The 19571-nt window shown below is 40.4% G+C and overlaps 1 protein-coding gene across 1 annotated transcript; it reads right to left on the reverse strand.

Annotated features, from left to right (window-relative positions):
• Nucleotides 1-9569: 9569 nt before the first annotated feature.
• SNRNP27 (small nuclear ribonucleoprotein U4/U6.U5 subunit 27) lies at nt 9570-19015 on the reverse strand. Its single transcript, XM_035001380.1, has 6 exons — nt 18908-19015; nt 17775-17895; nt 16833-16945; nt 15524-15603; nt 10979-11043; nt 9570-9982 (listed from the first exon to the last, which is right to left on the reverse strand). The coding sequence occupies exons 1-6, from the start codon at nt 18939-18941 to the stop codon at nt 9928-9930; spliced, it is 468 nt and encodes a 155-aa protein (XP_034857271.1). The 5' UTR covers nt 18942-19015; the 3' UTR covers nt 9570-9927.
• Nucleotides 19016-19571: the final 556 nt, after the last annotated feature.

Consider the following 19571-nt stretch of genomic DNA (forward strand, 5'->3'; position numbering starts at 1 on the left):
CCCAAAAGAATGCCCCGCCCCTGACCTTGTCCGATTGGGGAAAAGCATTACGGCCCCGCCTACTAGAGTCCGCTCCTCTCTCTGGTTGGTCATGCTTGACAAGGCCCGGGCTCCACCCCCCCTTTCCAATTGGTGACAGGATTCGCAACTCCGCCTCGTGCTCCTTCCCTGTTTTCCATTGGTTCTATACCGACAACCCCCTTTTGCTTTGTTAGTATTGGCCCAGAGCTACAGAAAGCGAGCCACTTTGCCTATCTCCCATTGGTGGAGCCGGCTGAAACCTCCCACTTACGGTGACGTCACCTTTCTCCGGGTCCAGCGAGCCCTGAGTGGCTGGTGATCAGCGGCGCCGCTACTTCTCCCCTGATCTGGCATTGGCTGGGAGGGCTGACCTGGGCGCTGGCGCTGATTCACCCGCCGCCGTGGAGCTCGGCTCTGTGCGGCCCATCCCGGCCCTGCCTCGGACCTGTTGCCTGGACCTGTCCCCGGGGAAAAGTTCCGAGGGCCTGCCGGGTATCCCTCGAGTGGAAGGCTGGCACCGCGCGTCGCCTGGGCGCTCTGTCCCGCTCGGGTTCCGGGCCGGAGCCCTTGGTCTGGCGGCCACGGTCCCAGAGGTTCCAGGCTTCCCGGGACCCGGGCGGCGGTGGGTCCCGCCGCGAATCCCTCTGAAGGGAGAGCGGCGCCGGCAACCTGGTGGGCCCTGGGCTCCGGCGGGCGCCACGTGGCTGTGGGGCGTGAAGGAAAAAGCTTGGCTCGCGTTGAATGCTCGCCGCCCAGCGTTTCTTCTTTTCCTCAGAAAGCGGTGAAATCGGGCGGCTGTTTACAGCCCTGCGCGTCTTTTATGGCACTCTGCACCCCTACCCCAAGGGCAGGCATAATCACTCCCTCACGCGAGGGGGTGCTTCAAAAGCTCAAAAACTTACTGCACCTACAGAATGACTGGGGCTGAATCCCGAGGTTCTTTGACCCAAATTTCTCACAGTCTTCCCTTTTAATTCTAGATGAAAACATTAAAAACAAAAAACAAAAAAATTTCCTCTGTCCAAGTCTGTAAATCGTGTTTGTGTGGGGGGTAGTACCAATAGAAATATATAGGACTAAAAATTTAAGGATTATTCCCTAAGCCTATCAAGATTTTTGAGATGAAAGCTAGCTATCCGGAGAGCCAAGTTACATTGTTAATATACTGACATCTCCATCTTAAAAAGGAGGAATAAATGTCTTGGTAAGCTTGAACATATTTCATAAAGCTTTTAAAAAAGTTTACTGTTGGCAATATATGAAAATAATAGCTTACTATGTGTCACCTGCATTATCACTAATCCTCAGTATAACCCAATTAGATAGGTTAATTATCTACATTTTGAACACCAGGAAACTGAGACCCAGAGAAGCTAAGTGACTTTCCTTAGATGATGGAGACTGAACCTAGATCTGTTTCACCTACAGCCCATGCTACCAATGTCTTAAACAAGAGTTAAGAAATAGATTTCCAGACTGAGTCACAAACACTGACACTCAAACACTGGGGGTAAAGGAAGAAAAACATTGTAAATGTAATCACGATGGGAATTTTTTTAAAGGTGTCCTTTTTAGTGGTTGACAAATCCATTAAAATTAAAGTCAACAGAATTAACAGGTAGAATAAATGTAGTAAACCATGCCTGACGTATAGGAAACATTTTCTAGTTTTAATGGTTAATTGAATCTAAAAGCTTCTTCTTATGAAAGCTAATACACTGAAGATAAAGGTTTTCAAGAAAGCACAGTTAGAAATGAGAATGGCGATATAACATTTTTAACAAGTTTTTTTTTTTTTTTAAGATTTCATTTATTTATTTGAGAGAGAGAGTGAGAGAGAATACATGAGCGGTGGGGAGGGGCAGAGGGAGAGGGAGAAGCACACTCCCCGCTGAGCAAGGAGCGTGGGACTTGATACCAGGACCCTGAGATCATGACCTGAGCCAAAGGCAGACGCTTAACCGACTGAGCCACCCAGGCGACCCATTTAATGAGTATTTTTTAATTGCAAGTTATTTGTAAAACAAATTTGAAAGTCATAATGAAATAAATACAATTCTACTAAAGTACTAAAACTGACAATAGTAAAAACACTTCATTATCTTAAATTTGGACTTTATATACTTTTATATTTTCTATGATTTTATCATGAACATTCAGCATATTTCTTTATTCTTTCTCTCTTATCCACAACTTTTTTTAGTCCAGTCTTATTTCAATACCATGATCCTTCCCCTTGAATCAATGTGATTGAAAACCACTACATAAAATGGAAAAAAAGGTTGTCAGAAATAGCAAATTAATAATTTAAATACCAACGGGTTTATCTTTTTTAAAAAATTTGACAGAGAGAGACACAGCGAGAGAGGGAACACAAGCAGGGGGAGTGGGAGAGGGAGAAGCAGGCTTCCCGCTGAGCAGGGAGCCCGACCGGGGACCCTGGGATCATGACCTGAGCCGAAGGCAGACGCTTAACGACTGAGCCACCCAGGCGCCCCTTTTTAAAAATTTTGAAGGTTCTATTCTTAAGTAATTTCTACACCCAACATGGGGCTTGAACTTAGAACCTCAGATCAAGAGTTGACTGCTTTTCCAACTGAGCCAGCCAGGTCCCCCCAACAGGTTTATCTTAAACCATGGACAAAAATACTAAGTTATATAACAATCACAGAATTCGATGAAAGAATGGGCCCTTTCTAATCCCTGGTGGTGGTGGTGGTGGTGGTGGTGGTGGAAGAAATTATCAATTAGCCAATAACAACAACTAGAAATTAGTATCATGAATTTTAAAGGGTATTTGGTGCCATCTACTGGAGATGAAGTAGTACAAAACAAAGATTTTGTTTTGTTTTTCTAGAAATTATTTTACACAAATGTACACAATGTCTAGTTAAGATAATCTAGAAGTACAGGTTTTGAAGAAAGAAGTAAAAATCCTAAAACAAAGAATAAGTGGTAACCCCCAGCACCCAGTGCCTCAAAGGCATTATAAAAGCATTGACTACTAGGCACAAACCCAAAAGTGAAAAAATGGGAATTCCAGAATGCTTGAACCTAAACTTTGTGACCAGAATTTTAAATAAAAAGTTATGCATGAATATGGGCTGTCCAAAAATAGTTCACATTTTCAAGCAGGCATCAAGATAAACGAATAGAACTGGGAAGGAGAAAGAAAATGCTGAAAATGCAGAAGCATAAACACAGAAGATATTATACTTGTTAATCTTTACTGCATCTTTTAGAAGGCTAAGACCCAGCCTCCTTCGAGGGCCAGAAAGGCATAAGATAGTATGTAAATGCCAATGCCAAATGGCAGGCTCATTAAATGCTATGGGAATTGTGATACAGAGATGCCTCTTCAGTGAATCCCTCAGAGTGGCAGGAAGACTACTGTTGTATTATAATCCTTAAATGTCTAAAAAGTTCCGAGCTGTGGGAATTAAAAAAAAACTCTATTTGTAACTGAGCTTGACACTTAACCACCATGACATTAAAATGAATTTTGTTTTATATGTTTCTGAGGAATTGATTTTATTCTTTGAAGTATAAAAATCAGGACTGAAATTTGCTACTTCCCTAATATTAATCCCCTTCTTTGTGGCTACTTTGGATGCTCTGATATCATAGTATTATTGGACGATCTAGTATCATGATATAAGCTTTAAAAACCTTTAAAAATGCTGCTTTCCAAAAATTAGTTACTCCACGAATTACTTGTGATTTTAAAAACAGCAATAGCTAAACAAACAGTGGTAGTACATTCCACAAAACACTATGGTAGCAGTTAAAAAAAGTAGAGGGCGCCTGGGTGGCTCAGTTGGTTGAGCGACTGCCTTCGGCTCAGGTCATGATCCTGGAGTCCCAGGATAGAGTCCCGCTTCGGGCCCCCTGCTCAGCGGGGAGTCTGCTTCTCCCTCCGACCCTCCTCCCTCTCATGCTCTCTGTCTCTCATTCTCTCTCTCGCAAATAAATAAAATCTTAAAAAAATAAAAATTAAAAAATAAAAAAGATTAAAAAAAAAAAGTAGAGGTATATATATTGGCAAGGAAAGACCTCCAATGCAGTGTTGAGTAAATAAGCTGTAAAATGTTCCTGTAGTGTATAATTTATGTGTAAAAAAAAAAAAAAAGCCCAAACTATGTACTTTCCTCCTTTGCAACTTTGTTACATACATAGGTACATAGGCATAAGTCTGGAAGGATATACTGCAAAGGATTCACAGTGAAGGAGCAATAGGACCAGGACTGTGGGTACTGTTCAAAAGGGGTTTTGCTCTGTCATAATGTTTTAAAGTTTTTACAGGAAAAAATGTGTCCATTTATTACTTGGGTAACTAAAGGTTAACACAAAGATCAAAAGAAGTGGTTAAGTGAAAAAAAAGGTTACTGAACTCTTTTCATGGATTGAGCAGATATTTTTGGGTGCTTTACTCTGTGCCAGGAACTTTGTGGTGCTGGGCTACAGCAACAAACAAGACAGAAGCCCCAGTTCTCAGAGCCGGATGTCTAGTGTAAGAACCAGACTGTAATAAATGAATACAGTATGTCAGGCAGTGATAATTGCTGTTAGGAAAAGGAAACTTTGCACAGCATTTGAAGAAACTGTAAGCTTCACATATGCTGGTGGGAATGTAAAATAGTGCAGCTGCTTGTGAAAACCGTTTGACATTGCCTCAAAAAGTCAAACATTAATAATATGAGCCAGCGATTCCACGCCTAGTTATATACCCAAGAGAACTGAAAATATGTTCATACAAAAACCTGTATACTAATGTTCATAGCATCATTATTTATAAAAGCCAGAAAGTAAAGTACAAATGCCCATCAACTGATGGATTATAAAAATGTGGTAGATTCACAGAATACTGACCATAAACAAGGAATGAAATAATGACACATGCTACAATATGAACAAGCCTTGAAAACATTAAGTGAAAGAAGCCAGATATAAAAGGCCACATACTGTATGATTCTATTTATATGAAATGTCCAGAATAGGCACATCTTTAGAGACAAAATGTACGTAAGTGGTTTCAGGGGTGGGGAATGAGGGTGGCACAGAGGGATGAAGAGTGACTGTTAATTGGGTATGGGGTCTCTTTGGGGTGATGATACATAACTGAATATACCAGGGGCACCTGGGTGGCTCAGGTCATGGTCCCAGGGTCCTGGGATTGAGCCCCACATTGGGCTCCCTGCTAAACGGGGAGCCTGCTTCTCCCTCTCCCTCAGCCCCTCCTCCTGCCTGTGTTGTTTCTCAAGTAAATAAAATCTTAAAAAAAAATAACTGAATATACTAAAACCCACTGAAATGGTACCACTGTAAAAGGGTGAATTTTAGCTCAATTTTTTAAATGTTAAAATAAGTAGAGCAGGGTAAAGGGATAGAGGGAAGCAGTGTTGCTATTTTGGATACGATGGTCAGGAATGACCTTATTTTGGGCAGAGACCTAGAGCTACCCAAGCAAATTGGGGTGGAAGTCGGGGAGCAGAAAGGAACATTCCATGAGGAAAAGCAAGTGTGAAGACTCTTGAGGTAGATTCACACGTGTTCTCAAGGAACAGCAAGGTCAGCAGCATGGCTAAAGGCAGCAGCAAGGGGGTGAGACTGTGGGAAGCCAGGGTTCACACAGTACAGGGCTGTACATTATAGTAAGGACTGGACTTTATTCTGTTTTTTTATAGATTTCTTTTAGTGAGAGAGCGAGAGCAAGAGAGAGTGACTGCATGGGTGTGGGGGGGAGGATGACAGAGGGAGAAGAGATAATCCCAAGCAGACTCTGCAGTGTGGAGCCTTGATGCTGGGCTCCATCTCATTGACACTGAGATCATGACCTGAGCTGAAATCATGACCTGATGCACATTTTAAAAGGTTCACCTCTGCTGCTGGGTGGAGAATAAACTAAGGCAGCAAGAGAGGCTATTGCAGTAGTCCAAACAAGACAGATGACTTATATGTTAGTCTAGGTGGTAAGTGGTCAGATTCAATGTCTATCAAATCACCACAATGTATACTTAAAATATCTTAAAATTTTATGTGTCAATTTTACCTCAGTAAATCTGGGGGGCGGGGGTGGGGGGGACAGCAGTTGGACTCAAAATATACTCTGAGGTTAGAGCCGAAAAGTTTGCTAATGAATGCAGGGTATGAGAGAGCGGAGTCAAAGATGACCCTAAGGATTTCGGTCTGAGCAAAGGAGTGAGAGGATGGGCCATTTACCGAGATGGGGAAGCCTCAGAGGCGGCTAGCCAGGGAAATGAGAATTCAGCCAACCTTAACTTTAAGGTGCCTAATAATCTGGGCACATAGTCGCACAATTGCACAATCCCTGCAATTCAGTAAAATGGCCAGGCTGGAAGAGAGCCGTGGCTGAAGATGTCTGAAGCCACATTGAAGGCTCACTAAGGAAGAGAATGGAGAGTCCAGGAACTAAACCCCAGAGCACTCCAACATTTAGATGCTTAGAAAGAGAAGATGTGGTACAATTTATGTCTGAGAAGCAGCAGCTTGTTAGGGGAAGACGAAGATGCTCCATATATGTTCTTACAGAATCAGATGATCTGATGGATAAAACTTCCTTTAAACCAGGACTTCCCGGGGTGCCTGGGTGGCTCAGTCGGTTCAGCATATGACTCTTGATTTCGGCTCAGGTCATGATCTCAGGGTCCTGGGATGGAGCCCTGCATCGGGCTCCACGCTCAGCACAGTCTGCTCGTCCCTCTCCCTCTGCTCCTCCCAGTGCTCATGCTCTATCTCTTAAAATAAATAAAAAATCTTAAACAAAAAACAGGACTTCCTTTGGGATCATAGGTATCTTATCTCTGGCTTTTCAGATGTCTTCCTCTTCCATTTCTTGATGTTAGCTCGTGGAGAACAAACCTATTGACCTACGAGGTATTCTCATGTTACTGCTTTACAAAGTATGCTGCTTTGAGGATCTCAAGTCAAATCTCTATTAACACCACACTAAGATGACAATCCAAAAATCTGTAATTTGGTCTTGGGTATATTATTTTATCCCAGAAGTTTTAGCTTCCTTATTAAAACCACAGTTGTATCTGCCTTCCTTAAGTGTGCACAAATGTGGTAAGAAATAGTCCTTATCGTGGATAATTTAGAGACACACAGCTCAGCTGGCAAAAACTCCAAGCAAAATAATCTAACCACCTAGGGGAAGGGACACTTGTGCAATGGGTATTACAAATTGTGCAACTGATATAGCATAAATCCCAATATTTTCTGCTTTTATGGTCTGAATAGCCTCAGCTTTCTCATCTGGGAAATGGAGATAGTACTACCTTCTCTATCTCATAAAGATTAAATAAACCAAGGTGCTCTGTGTACTGTATTATGCAATGCAGTCACACTATTATTTTCTTTACAGGAAATGAATTTGCCAGGAAAGTTTTTAAAGAACTACAATAGGTGGTCAAATTTCAGATGCAATAAGGATTTACAATCCAGCTAAAAATGCTTATAAAATCATTTACATATAAAGGATAGTGATTATAGAATTTATGTTATTTTATTTTTTAAAGATTTTTATTTATTTATTTGACACAGAGAGAGAGAGACAGCAAGAGAGGGAACACAAGCAGGGGGAGTGGGACAGGGAGAAGCAGGCTTCCCGCGGAGCAGGGAGCCTGATGCGGGGTTTGATCCCAGGACCCTGGGATCATGACCTGAGCTGAAGGCAGACGCTTAACAACTGAGCCACCCAGGCGCCCCTAGAATTCTTTTTTTAAAGATTTTTTTTTTAAAGTAATCTCTACACCCAATGTGGGGCTCTAACTCATAACCCCGAGATCAAGAGTCACATGTTCCACTGAAAGAGCCAGCCAGGTGCCCCAAAATTTTTAAAAATAGTGAAAGACTTAAAAAAATGATGTGAGTGCCCATCAATAAGGACTATTAAATTATAGTCCATCCTATAATGAACTGTAACTGCTGCCCTTAATAAATAGAGGCACTATTACATGTACTGATAAGAAACAATCTTGGGGCACCTGGGTGGATCAGTTGGTTAAGTGTCTGACTCTTGACCTCAGCTCAGGTCTTGATCTCAGGGCTGTGAGTTCAAGCCCTGCATTGGGCTCTATGCTAGGTGTGAAGCCTACTTAAAATAAAATAAGAAATAAAAAAAAAAAAGAAAAAGAAACAATCTGAAGACATACTAGTAAATAAAAAAGGATAGGTGCAGAATAATGTGTAGAGTCTGCTTACATTTGAATAATAAAGTAAGATAAGTACACATATATGTTCATGTATATATGGAATATCTCTGAAAGGACGCACAATTAGCTCTTCACTACATACCCCATATGTTTGTATTACTTACTCAAAAATAAAGTAAAATAAAATCTAACCACAGAGCCTCAAATATCAGCAAGATATGAAACAGAATGGGTAGTGGCTGTTATCTTCAATATAAAAAGGGCTTCCCTCAACTAAGAAAAAGAAAAGCTTGCCAAAAGACAAGTGGATCCAAGACCTGGAATTAGCATTTCACAAGAATATATATATATATGGTTAACACATTTTTTAAATGTTCATCCTCCTTAGAAACTGAACAAATTAAAACCAAATACTATTTTACCCACCAGATTGGAAATTAAAAAAGTATTACACCTGACATTGGTGCACATACATGAAGTCGGTATGCTCATACTTAACTGGTGAGAGTTGGTTGTTACCTTTCTAGCCATACATACATCAAAAGCCTTAAGACATGCACACATACCCCTTTATCTCACCCAGCAATGCCAGATCTAGAAGAGAACCTGAGGAAATAATGCAACAAGTACCCCTTGGTGGCTTAGTCATTAAGCGTCTGCCTTCAGCTCAGGTCATGATCCCAGGGTCCTGGGATTGAGCCCCGCATCGGGCTCCCTGCTCCTCGGGAAGCCTGCTTCTCCCTGTCCCACTCCCCCTGCTTGTGTTCCCTCTCTCGCTGTGTCTCCCTCTGTCAAATAAATAAATAAAATCTTAAAAAAAAAAAAAGTACAAAAAGATATATGTAACACGGATACTATTCACAGTTTTAATTAAAACAGCACGTCATGGGAGGGAAGCCAAAGTTTGCTCATAAAAGACTAGTTGATAAATTATGGTACACCAAGTAGCTAAACTTAACTAAAAGTTAAATTTCTAAATAACATGTACGTGTATTAAAAACTGTTCACAGTACCTGGGAGAAAAAAGATTAGCAAAAGAGAACAGCATATAAATTCTGATATAATGGGTGGGAGCAATAAATATACATCATAGGAGTCTGGAAAGACATATACCAAAATATTGATTGTTTCTGGGGGTAGATTATAGGTGGTTTTTGGCTTTTCTTTTTACTTTTTGATTTCTCCCAAGTTTTTATATAATAAGCATATATTGCTTTTAAAATGAAGAAAAACAATAAATGGAGGAAATAATTGGGGAAAAAAACCACAGAAGATACAAAAATCCAGTTATTTGTAAATTACAAATGAAATCTAAATCTAAAAACTGTGTAGGGGGACAATTTTACATAGCAATACAAATATTTATCAAATACAAAAGGGTAGAAATACTGCTTTATTTGAGAAACTTACATCCAAATTACTTTTATGTGTTTTAAAAAGTCCTAACAAGCATCCAAGAAGAAAACATATACAGCTTCCACAACAATAAGAACCAAAAAATAGGGCTGATGATTGCCCCAAATGATATTTCCTAAAAGAAAAAAATGCAGTATTTAACTTTCCTTTTTGTGAGTCAGGGTAAGTGAACTGCACACATCATAAATAAAATTTTCTTACTTTACAAGGAGGAAGGACTGTGATTCTGTTTTTTATGCATATTAAATATGAAATACAAAATCCACTCTTCTGAACAAGGTAAGGGAAAAAAAATCATTCTTTAACATTTCAATTCTCATGCAATGAAATCCAAAGGTCTGTTGAATCCGCCTTTTCGATTCATATATTGCCTATGATGAGAAGAGAAAACTCATTGTTTATTAAAAAAAAATTCCGGACTCCTCTTTAAAATAATAATAATAATAATATAAATCATCTTTAAATTGGCAAGGTCTAGGGTAAAAAGTATTCATGGTTATTTAATGCACACTTATTAAGGATATTATTTCACTTTCAAAATAACCTAAAGCCTTTCAGATTTCTTTGAAATCCAAAGAGAAGTATGGAGATATACTTTCAAAATTATTTGGAAAGATTCTACAGACTTAAAAAAAAAAAAGCTGAAAGTCCATATTTACAGTTAACAATAAGGAAATAGAGAAGAGCTCCAAAATAGGTACCCATCAAGTAAATCCAACTGCATATTGTACTAGTTCTCCTCATTAAGACTTTCTCTGAAAATAATTTTACAAAGGACCATTAAAGATGATTCTGGTCCTCACCTTAACTCACAGAATTCTCAGATCAAATTATACATATTCTAAGTTAATTGGAATATTAGTCTTTTATCAGTGGTAAAGGTTGAGAGAAAGGCATGTTTGAAGATGTCTTGACTTTTCAATTCATTAGGAATTCAGTGAGATTTCAGGTATGGATTGTTTTTTTCCTGTGGTATTAATAAAATATGCCTTAATATACTTATACTTATTATATTTAACAAATATATATTTACAGTTGAAATCCTTACACAATCACTCACAGAATGGCTCTAATTTAAACCTATAATTATAATGAAATTAAAGTCTAAAGATTTGAGATTATGCTGTTCTGAAGAAAGAAAAATGTTGAGCTTTAAAAGATTGAAGCCTTCTCTGTAATAGTTAGTGGTTCACATGTAAACTGGAAATTATTTTAACACACCAGAATATAAGCAAAGAATATCAAGACAAGGGACTATATGGAAACTGCTACATTTCCTATAAACACAACTATCTCATAAATAAATACTTTCCCAAGCACCTAATTTATATCATTAGTTCAAACATAATAATGGGGGCTAAGCATACCTGTACTTCCTCTTCTGAGACACATTTATGGCATAAGCATTTACAGAGCCATCCACCTTTTTCCCCTAGAGAAAAGCAATAAACAAATATAAAAAATGGGAAGGATATATTAAATGCCTCAAAGAGCTGGATCCTATATACATACTTAAATGGCAAAATCCATTTAAGAATGAGGAAGCCCAGGGGCGCCTGGGTGGCTCAGTCATTAAGCGTCTGCCTTCAGCTCAGCTCATGACCCCAGTGTCCTGGGATCCAGCCCCACGTCGGGCTCCCTGCTCGGCGGGGAGCCTGTTTCTCTCTCTCCCACTTACTCTGCTTGTGTTCTCTCTCTCTCTCTCACTGTGTCCTGTGTCTCTCTGTCAAATAAATAAATAAAATCTTTAAAAAAAAAAGAATGAGGAAGCCCAGGGGCGCCTGGGTGGCTCAGTCATTAAGTGTCTGCCTTCGGCTCGGGTCATGATCCCAGGGTCCTAGGATCGAGTCCTGCGTCGGGCTCCCTGCTCAGCGGGGAGCCTGTTTCTCCCTCTCCCACTCCCCCTGCTTGTGTCCCCTCTCTCACTATCTCTCTCTCTGTCAAACTAAAACAAAACAAAAACCAAAAAAAACCTTTAAGAGTGAGGAAGCCCAATGAAAGAATTTTCAGATACTGATGATATTCCATGAACTCCCATGTATTACAACTCTTGTTCCCATTTTTACAGTCATACATAATCTAAGATATTCAAATATTCAAGTCAACAAACATTCATAGTATATATACTTATGTGCAAGGCATGCAAAGAAATAGGGTAGCAGAGCCTAACCTTTTTTGGTCCAAGAATTCTTTGAAACCAAATACCAGTTACGGATATTTTCTATAGAAAAATTTAACTTATGACAGCTCATAGCTTTCTCAAATCACAGCTCCAACAGTCACCATTAATTCAGATCTCATTTCTTGCACAGGCCTTGAAATTTTGATTTTTAAATCACGAATCAGAATACAGGGGCGCCTGGGTGGCTCGGTCGATTGAGTGTACCACTCTTGGTTTCGGCTCAGGCCATGATCTCAGGGTCGTAGGATGGAGCACGGCATGGGACTCCATGCTCAGCTGGGGGTCTACTTGGGATTCTCTCCCTCTGCCCCTCCCACCTCCCCTCTCTAAATAAATCTTTAAAAAAATCAGAATACAGAATAACAGATGCTAATGTTAAGTGTCACTTTTATCTTAGCCTTTCTTATGTGGTATCTACCCTCTTTTTCACTAATTCCTTTATAGGTCCTTTGATTTGGCCAAGTTAACTCATCATTTGCTGTTTCTCATATCTAAATTGCCTTCTCAACCCCCATCCAAGAACCCCAACCATCTGATTCTTATCCATCATTCAAGGGCCAATTCAAGTGGTCCAGCTGCCAGAAATCACCCTCTACCCTTCCATAAAATGCTAACTGTGCTTCCCTCATAATACCTTCCATTTTCTACCTTGCATTATCATGATGCATATACATGATGTTACCTCCCCTGAGACTGAAAGCTTCTTGTTGGAGGGATATGGATGCGAGTCACCTTTGCATTCTCACATCCTAGGCCCTGAACTTGCAGGTGCTCAGAAAACAACTGTTAAATATATGAACACCACCGATTAATGCCATCTCTTTCATACACATACACACACACACACGTGACCTCCAATTCCCTCCCTCCCTCCCCCATTATTACTCAAGGGAGTATACCCTAACTGCATAGCACACTTACTAGATATTTGTGTTAGGATAAAAAAAGGATTCTTATCCACTGCCCTGAAGTCACGCACAGGTAAGATACATATTTGAGGTGGAGCTAAAATAAATGTATTTGGGGGAACCTGGGTGGCTCAGTTGGTCAAGTGTCTGACTCTGACTCGTCAGGTCATGATCTGGGGGTTGTGGGATTGAGCCCTGTGTTGGGCTCCGCACTCAGCGGTTCTGCTAGAGATTCTCTCTCTCTCCCTTTGCCCCTCTCCCTGCTCACACTCTCTCCAAAAATGAATAAATATATCTTAAAAAAAAATGTATTTGGTCTTACTTTTCTATTCCTGTTTTCACTACATTGGGGTGTGGTGAGGAGAGTAGAATATTGAGGAGAGAGGTATATTACTTGAGGTGTACAGTTTTGCCCTCCCAAGAATAGGAAGTAGGTATGATTTGGAAAGACTGGCTCAGGAAAAAAATAAATGATGCTAACCATTTTAGTAAGTTCAATTCCTAAAGGATTATTGGTTTTTGAAAACTACTTGCAGAGTTGTGTATTATTAGCCTGTTTTGATTTACATGCTGAAATAGAAAATTATCCATTAATAAACATAACCAAACTTTGAAACATTCTAGAATGTGAAAATGGAAGGCAAAATAAGTGACTACATTTGCACATGAAAAGGTACCACCATAGATCTATGATGAAATATCACAAGATACACATTACTGAAAAGCAAATGAACTGAGAGGCTTAATAACTGATGGCCATGAAGCCAACTGCATAGAAAGTAAATTAACATCCTTGTACATGTCCTTAAGAAAACAACTGACATCATTTGTTCGCATGGTACTCCTTAATTTTTATGGGATCTATGAATTCTTATCTATTTTTTCCTTTATAAACAAACACCTTCAGCATAGACTACAGTTAAAAGTATGGCTCCATTTTTACATCTGATTCTCAGAATTTCAAACTTAACAACAGGCAAAGGTAAACCCGCTGCCCCAGCCTCACCCCAAGAAAATAATTCTGATAGGTTCCCTTCCTGTTTTCTTCTAAAAACAGCAAAATTATAGTTGTTTTACTTTGGAGATATTTTTGTTCACCCAGTGTACATATTAATAAACCATTTCACTTATAAAATACTCTTTGGAAAAACAAATAAGAATTTGGTGTACTCAAGGAAAAAAAACTGATACATAAACTGCATTAAATTCCAAAATGGAAAATAACCATTTGTGAAAACAAGAGCTTATAATTTTTTTTTTTTTTTTTAAGATTTTATTTATTTACTTGACAGAGAGAGAGAGAGTACAAGCAGGCGGAGTGGCAGGCAGAGGGAGAGGGAGAAGCAGGACCCCCACTGAGCAGGGAGCCTGATGCAGGCTCGATCCCAGAACCCTGGGCTGAAGGCAGATGCTTAACCGACTGAGCCACCCAGGTGCCCCAGAATTCATAATTTTCTTACCTCAAAACAGTAATGCCTCAGTATTCCTCTTGAGTTATACACTGTCATTTTATAAACATGTGAGCCCTACATAATCACAACCATTGGTAAGAAACTTTTACAGCATCTACGATTAGCCCATTCCATTCAAAGATTAGGGGAAGTGGATTATTTTTGACAATTTTTCTTAAAAATCTCGATTTCCATTTACAAAACTACATGGACTTAAGATTCTAGAGAATGTTTTTAAACCATATTCTCAAAGAAAATATATATTCCTTCCACACATACTCTCCTTCTCTCTATTCTTACTAGTTCCCTCTCTCTATCCCTTCTCTCCTCTTTCCACAACCTCTCTCCATCTCCCCTCCCCCCATTTGTCTTTCCATCACATCTCCCTATGTCTTTCTACTCTTTCCCCCCTCCTTCCCTATAATCCCTTCTCTTCATCTTCCTCTCCACAAACCCTCCCTCTTTTTCCTCCCCCACTTCCTTATTCTCTTCAGTATTATGATCAAGGCTAGACAGCATTCACTTTCCAATCCTTCCCCCTTCTGAGCTATGAGATATATACAGCTACCCAATGTCATCATTCTCTGCAGCTGAACTTCATTCTTGTTTCACAGCACTTTCCCTTCCCAGAACCCTTTCTTGGTTAACCCTATCCCCCAGTCTTTCAGCCTGTCACTTTGGAGTCACCACTGACTACTCACTCCCACTACCACAACCACCACCACCAACTCTGGCTCCTGAGTAGACTCAATATTCTGGCCTCAGTTCAGGCCTTCATCAACTTTCACTTGCATGACCCAGCAGTTCTCCCTGCCTCCAATCTAACCTGTCTCCCATCTGTCCTCCATGTTGTCCTGGCTCATCTTTCTAAATGCACATATCATTGCTTCCTCTCCTCAACACCTAAAGAATTAACTCTAAATTCCTTGGTATGTCTAAGAGTATCAAAAGCTTCCACAATTTGCTTCCTATCCCACTTTCTAGCCTCATTCAGAGCCACCAGCCTATCAGCACCCTTTTACCAGTCACTGAATTTGAAATTCCCACAATACACTATGCTCCTTCATGCCTACATATAGCATTTTCATGAGTTCTTCCCTCTACTTCAAATGATCTTCCTCCTCTTCATCTGATCACCTTGAAGATCAAACTTAAACATCAGGCAAACACTCCCTGAATTCTAACGGCAGCTCAGTGCTTCCTTCTCTGTGCTCTCAATGCCCTTCACACAGATACTTCATGTCTTCTAAAGGAAAAAACTTGTATGAATGGAAGAAATTATAAGCAACATTAAAAGAATATGGAAAAATGTGACAGTAATAATGGATTAATTCAAATCAGAATGTTTAACTGGCTATGTGTTTTACTTACTTTGGTGGAGTCAAAAGAGGCAAATCCCATTAATTTCATCATTTCTATTTCTTCCTCTGTTTTGCCCTCTAAGTCCTCCTCTGCAAAAAATAACACAAAAATACAAATTTTTTTAAAACTCTACCATTTTATATATAGGCATCCCACCTTCCCAAAGTTTGTGGTACCCCACTTTGCTTTTAGAAAAGACCTACATTAGGGGCACCTGGATGGCCTAGTTGGTTAAGTGTCCAATTCTTGGTTTTGGCTCAGGTCATGATCTCGTAGTTGTGGGGTCGGGCTCCATGTTCAGTGAGGAGTCTGCTTCAGATTCTTTCTCCCTCTCCCCCTTCCTGCTTGTGCTCGCTCATGCACATACTCTCTCTCTCTCTCTCTAAAATAAATAAAAAGACCTACATTAGTACTTTTTTTGCTAACCAAAAGAAATGTGAAGAGGATATTTCCTTTTAAGAAAAAAAGCAATTACTGTACCAATGTAGGTCTTTTGTAAAAGCAAAGTGGTGTACCACAAACCTTCAGAAAGCATGGGATACTCTTTGCTTTATGCCATTTCAGCTTAGGAAAGGTTTCATAGGAAGGCTCTACTTTTGTACCAAGGGGCGGGGGGACAACGACATGTGTATATAAAAAGAGAGCTGTCAAGAGATTAATAGTTACTCCAGGGTGCCTGGGTGGCTCAGTCAGTTAAGCGTCTGCCTTCAGCTCAGGTCATGGTTCCAGGTCCTAGGACTGAGCCCCACATCGGGCTCCCTGCTCAGCAGGGAGTCTGCTTCTGCCTCTCCTGTCTCTCCTCTCTGTTCATGTTCTCGCTTACTAGCTCTCTCTCTCAAAAAAAAATACATAAAATCTTAAAAAAAAAAAAAAGTTACTCCACCTCAGCAGCAGAGAACACACAAAACAATTAGCTAAAGGACTAGGAAATTGGGAAAAAAATTCCTCTTCAGTTTGGACACAATGTAACTTAAGATGCACGGAGCAAATATGCTCTACATCCTCCATGAGAAGAGACTGCTTAAAAGGACATGCTTGGAGCCTTTGGGCAGGACCACTTTTAATATCAGATACGACACTAGTTTTGAAGGTACTTCCAAAATAGAATATTCTCATGTTTTTAACTGGCCTTCTTATATCAGGAGCACCACAGATAACCAGCAACTAAGGTACAATAACAAAATCTCAAAACCATATGAACACTATAAAAAATTTAATATTTAAATGTTCCCAAATTATACTTTTATAATTTTATCATGACTAAAGTTATATGAACAAGGCTGTATTTTTCCTACAGTTATTTATCTAATAACATTACCAGTAATCTGGCGTTCTTTGCTCTTTGTTTCTTTTGTTTCTTTCTTTTCCTCATCTCTTCTTTCTTTCAGTCGAGAAGGGGAAGGAGATGTGGATCTATGTCGTCTTGGGGATCTAATATTTAATAAGATATCAGAAGCAGAGACATAACTGGTGATGTGTTGATTGACAAATATATACACAAGCTCCTAAAAGGTAAAGGCTGAACAAAAGCCAGGCTCCAGAGAACCAGGAGTCCATTCCACATAGCAGAACAAGGCCTAGGCCCTGACTGTTAACGAAAAACCAGAAATATAATTTATTGCTTTAATCATCAGTCTTAGTACAGCTAGGGCTAAAAAAATTTTTTGTAAGGCAGAAAAAGAAAAGTTTCTAACAATTACAAATACACAAAAAGTTGACTTAAACAGCAATTGATACTTATTAAGAATCAAGAGTCAGTTTCTAAGGTTCTTTCAAGATCTAACAATCTTGTTTATATATCTGAGTAAACCTTCATCACCAAAAAGTTAGTAAAAACAAAACAGGGCCACCTGGCTGGCTCAGTCCCTGGAGCATGTGACTCTTGATCTCAGGACTGAGAGCTGGAGCCCCAAGCTGGGTATAGAAGTTACTTATAAAAATGAAATCTTAAAAAAAAAAAGAAAACCAAAATCAAAAAACCCCCAAAATACAAAATCCTCATTTCCTACTCCTGCCAAGCACCACGCTAGTATTTTTCATATATTATTTCTCATTTCTTCCTCAAGGCAACTCTACCGCAAAGAGAGTGTGATGAACCCCATTTTACCAACGGAAATGTTGGGTTTAAAATAAGGTGGGCTTAAGTTCCCCTCATTTCATGAAACTGTAAATCCCTTGTGATAAAAAAAAAAAACTAAGGGCAGCGACTAGTTTCTTTGGGACTTGTAGTAAAACTTCAGGTTTTTTTCCCTGCACTCACCTGGAGCGTCTTCTGTGCGGGGATCGAGAGCGGCTCCTTCGCCGATCTCTCTCCCTGGACCGGGACCTTTCTCGGCGCCTGCGTTCTCGCTCACGGGATGTGGACCGGGACCGCCTGCGCTCTAATACAAACACACAAAATCTTTTTGCAGAGGCAAAATATTACCTCAAATATCTAGGGCTGCGCCGTCCGATGGAAATATAATGCCAGCCATTTCTAGTAGTCACATTAAAAAAGTAAAAAGACACAGGTAGAATTAATTTTAACATTATTTGACCCAATATATCCCAATCATTATCATTTTGCCATGTACTCGATATGAGAACTGAGATATTACTTCTTTTTTGGTATTTAATAGGAAATCTGGAGTGTATTCTACACTTAACTAGCACTTCCTAATTCGGACTGAGCACATTTTAAGTGCTCAAGAGCCATATGCGGATCGCGGCCTCATTCAACTTTTTACAAAATCAAGTTGAAGGTGATAAAGACTAACCAGAGGAGGAAGAACCGAGGGTCTAAGTTGCATCTCCTGATCGAAGTCCTGGGTTCTTTACATCCCACTGCCTCATTTATGGGGGTGGGTGCCAGAAGATATTACGAGGTGAGCTCCCTGGACGCAAAATTCTAAATATCGATTTTCCTATTATATAAATTGGGAAGGAAACTAACATTGAGCATTCAAGAACTAGGCATTACCACATGCTGAGTGTTATGGAATGTAACATTAATTCTCACATCAGTTTTTTTAAAGATAGGCAGTACTACCCCCAATGTCTAATTATGGGAATTCGGTCTCAGAAGGGCTGGATGACTTGCACAAGGCCACCCAGAAATTAAGTGAGGGAACCGTGGTCTGATTCTAAATCCCTCAGTCACAAGTATAACAACTTATTGTATGAGGCTGACAAAGAGTCCGCGAAACTCTTAGAGGAAGGAAAACTGCCTTCAAACCGGAGGGCTGAAGAGTAAAGGGCTCAGGTCTTTGTCCCCCCCTCCTCCATCCAACCCCACTCTTCTCCTCCTCAGGAGAAAAGGGCCCTTCTCTCCGCTGCGTTCGTTCTTGGGGTGAGAAGAAGGAGGGGGGGCCTCGGCTCCCACCAAGCCCCAGACCAAATTCCCTCTGGACTCACCCCTCCGTGGGGAGCGGCTGCGGCTGCGACCCATTCGGAATCTTCCTGCACCTCACCCTGCCCCGGAAACGACTGCGCAACAACTTCCGGGAAGGCCGTGTACTGAACTTTCACCGTCGACTGGAAAACGTAGAAACGACTCTGGAGGGTTCCGGCTTCTAAAGAAGTGAAGCTGAGCTGAGCTTGCTTAGAATCGTGCAGCCTGCCCGGGTGCCACGATTGCTGAGCCCAGACGTTGTCACCAGGGAGTCTCTAAAAAGCTCCATACAAGCCACTTAGCCCAATTTTCGAGTCCTGCTTGCAGATGCTGCTTGCCACCAGAAATTAAGGCCAGATACCAGAAGCCATAGACTCCAAACAAGCCCCCCATGACCCAGTTTTCCACCGCTTTGGTCCAGTTTAGCGGCCGTGCTAACCCCTCCACGTGGCCTCCGGATCATTGACATCTAATAGGAGTAACAAAAAACACAGCTACCAGTGCCATGATAGATCTGACTGCACTCATTTAAGGGAAGAGAAGAATTGGCACTCTCATTCTGAGAAGTCTCCTCTCCCCTCAAAAGCTGTGAGGTCCGCTTGCTTACCATCCCCTTAATTCCCTTAACCCCATAAAACCCTGACAGGAGACCTAATAGGAAAAAGGTACCTTTAGAGCATGAGCTCC

Source organism: Mirounga leonina, unplaced genomic scaffold, assembly GCF_011800145.1.
Source record: "Mirounga leonina isolate KUSES-001 unplaced genomic scaffold, KU_Mleo_1.0 Mir_125, whole genome shotgun sequence".
In the NCBI taxonomy this organism is placed as follows: Eukaryota; Metazoa; Chordata; class Mammalia; order Carnivora; family Phocidae; genus Mirounga; species Mirounga leonina.

What these genes read in the sequence shown, in the direction of transcription:
- SNRNP27 (XM_035001380.1), bottom strand. Translation starts at nt 18,941, where the DNA reads ATGGGTCGCAGCCGCAGCCGCTCCCCACGGAGGG. An exon ending in CAAAGAACGCCAGATTACTG is followed by an intron (nt 15,604 to 16,832) that starts GTAATGTTATTA and finishes TATTTTTTGCAG; the next exon opens with AGGAGGACTTAGAGGGCAAA. An exon ending in TCTCAGAAGAGGAAGTACAG is followed by an intron (nt 9,983 to 10,978) that starts GTATGCTTAGCC and finishes TTCTCATCATAG; the next exon opens with GCAATATATGAATCGAAAAG.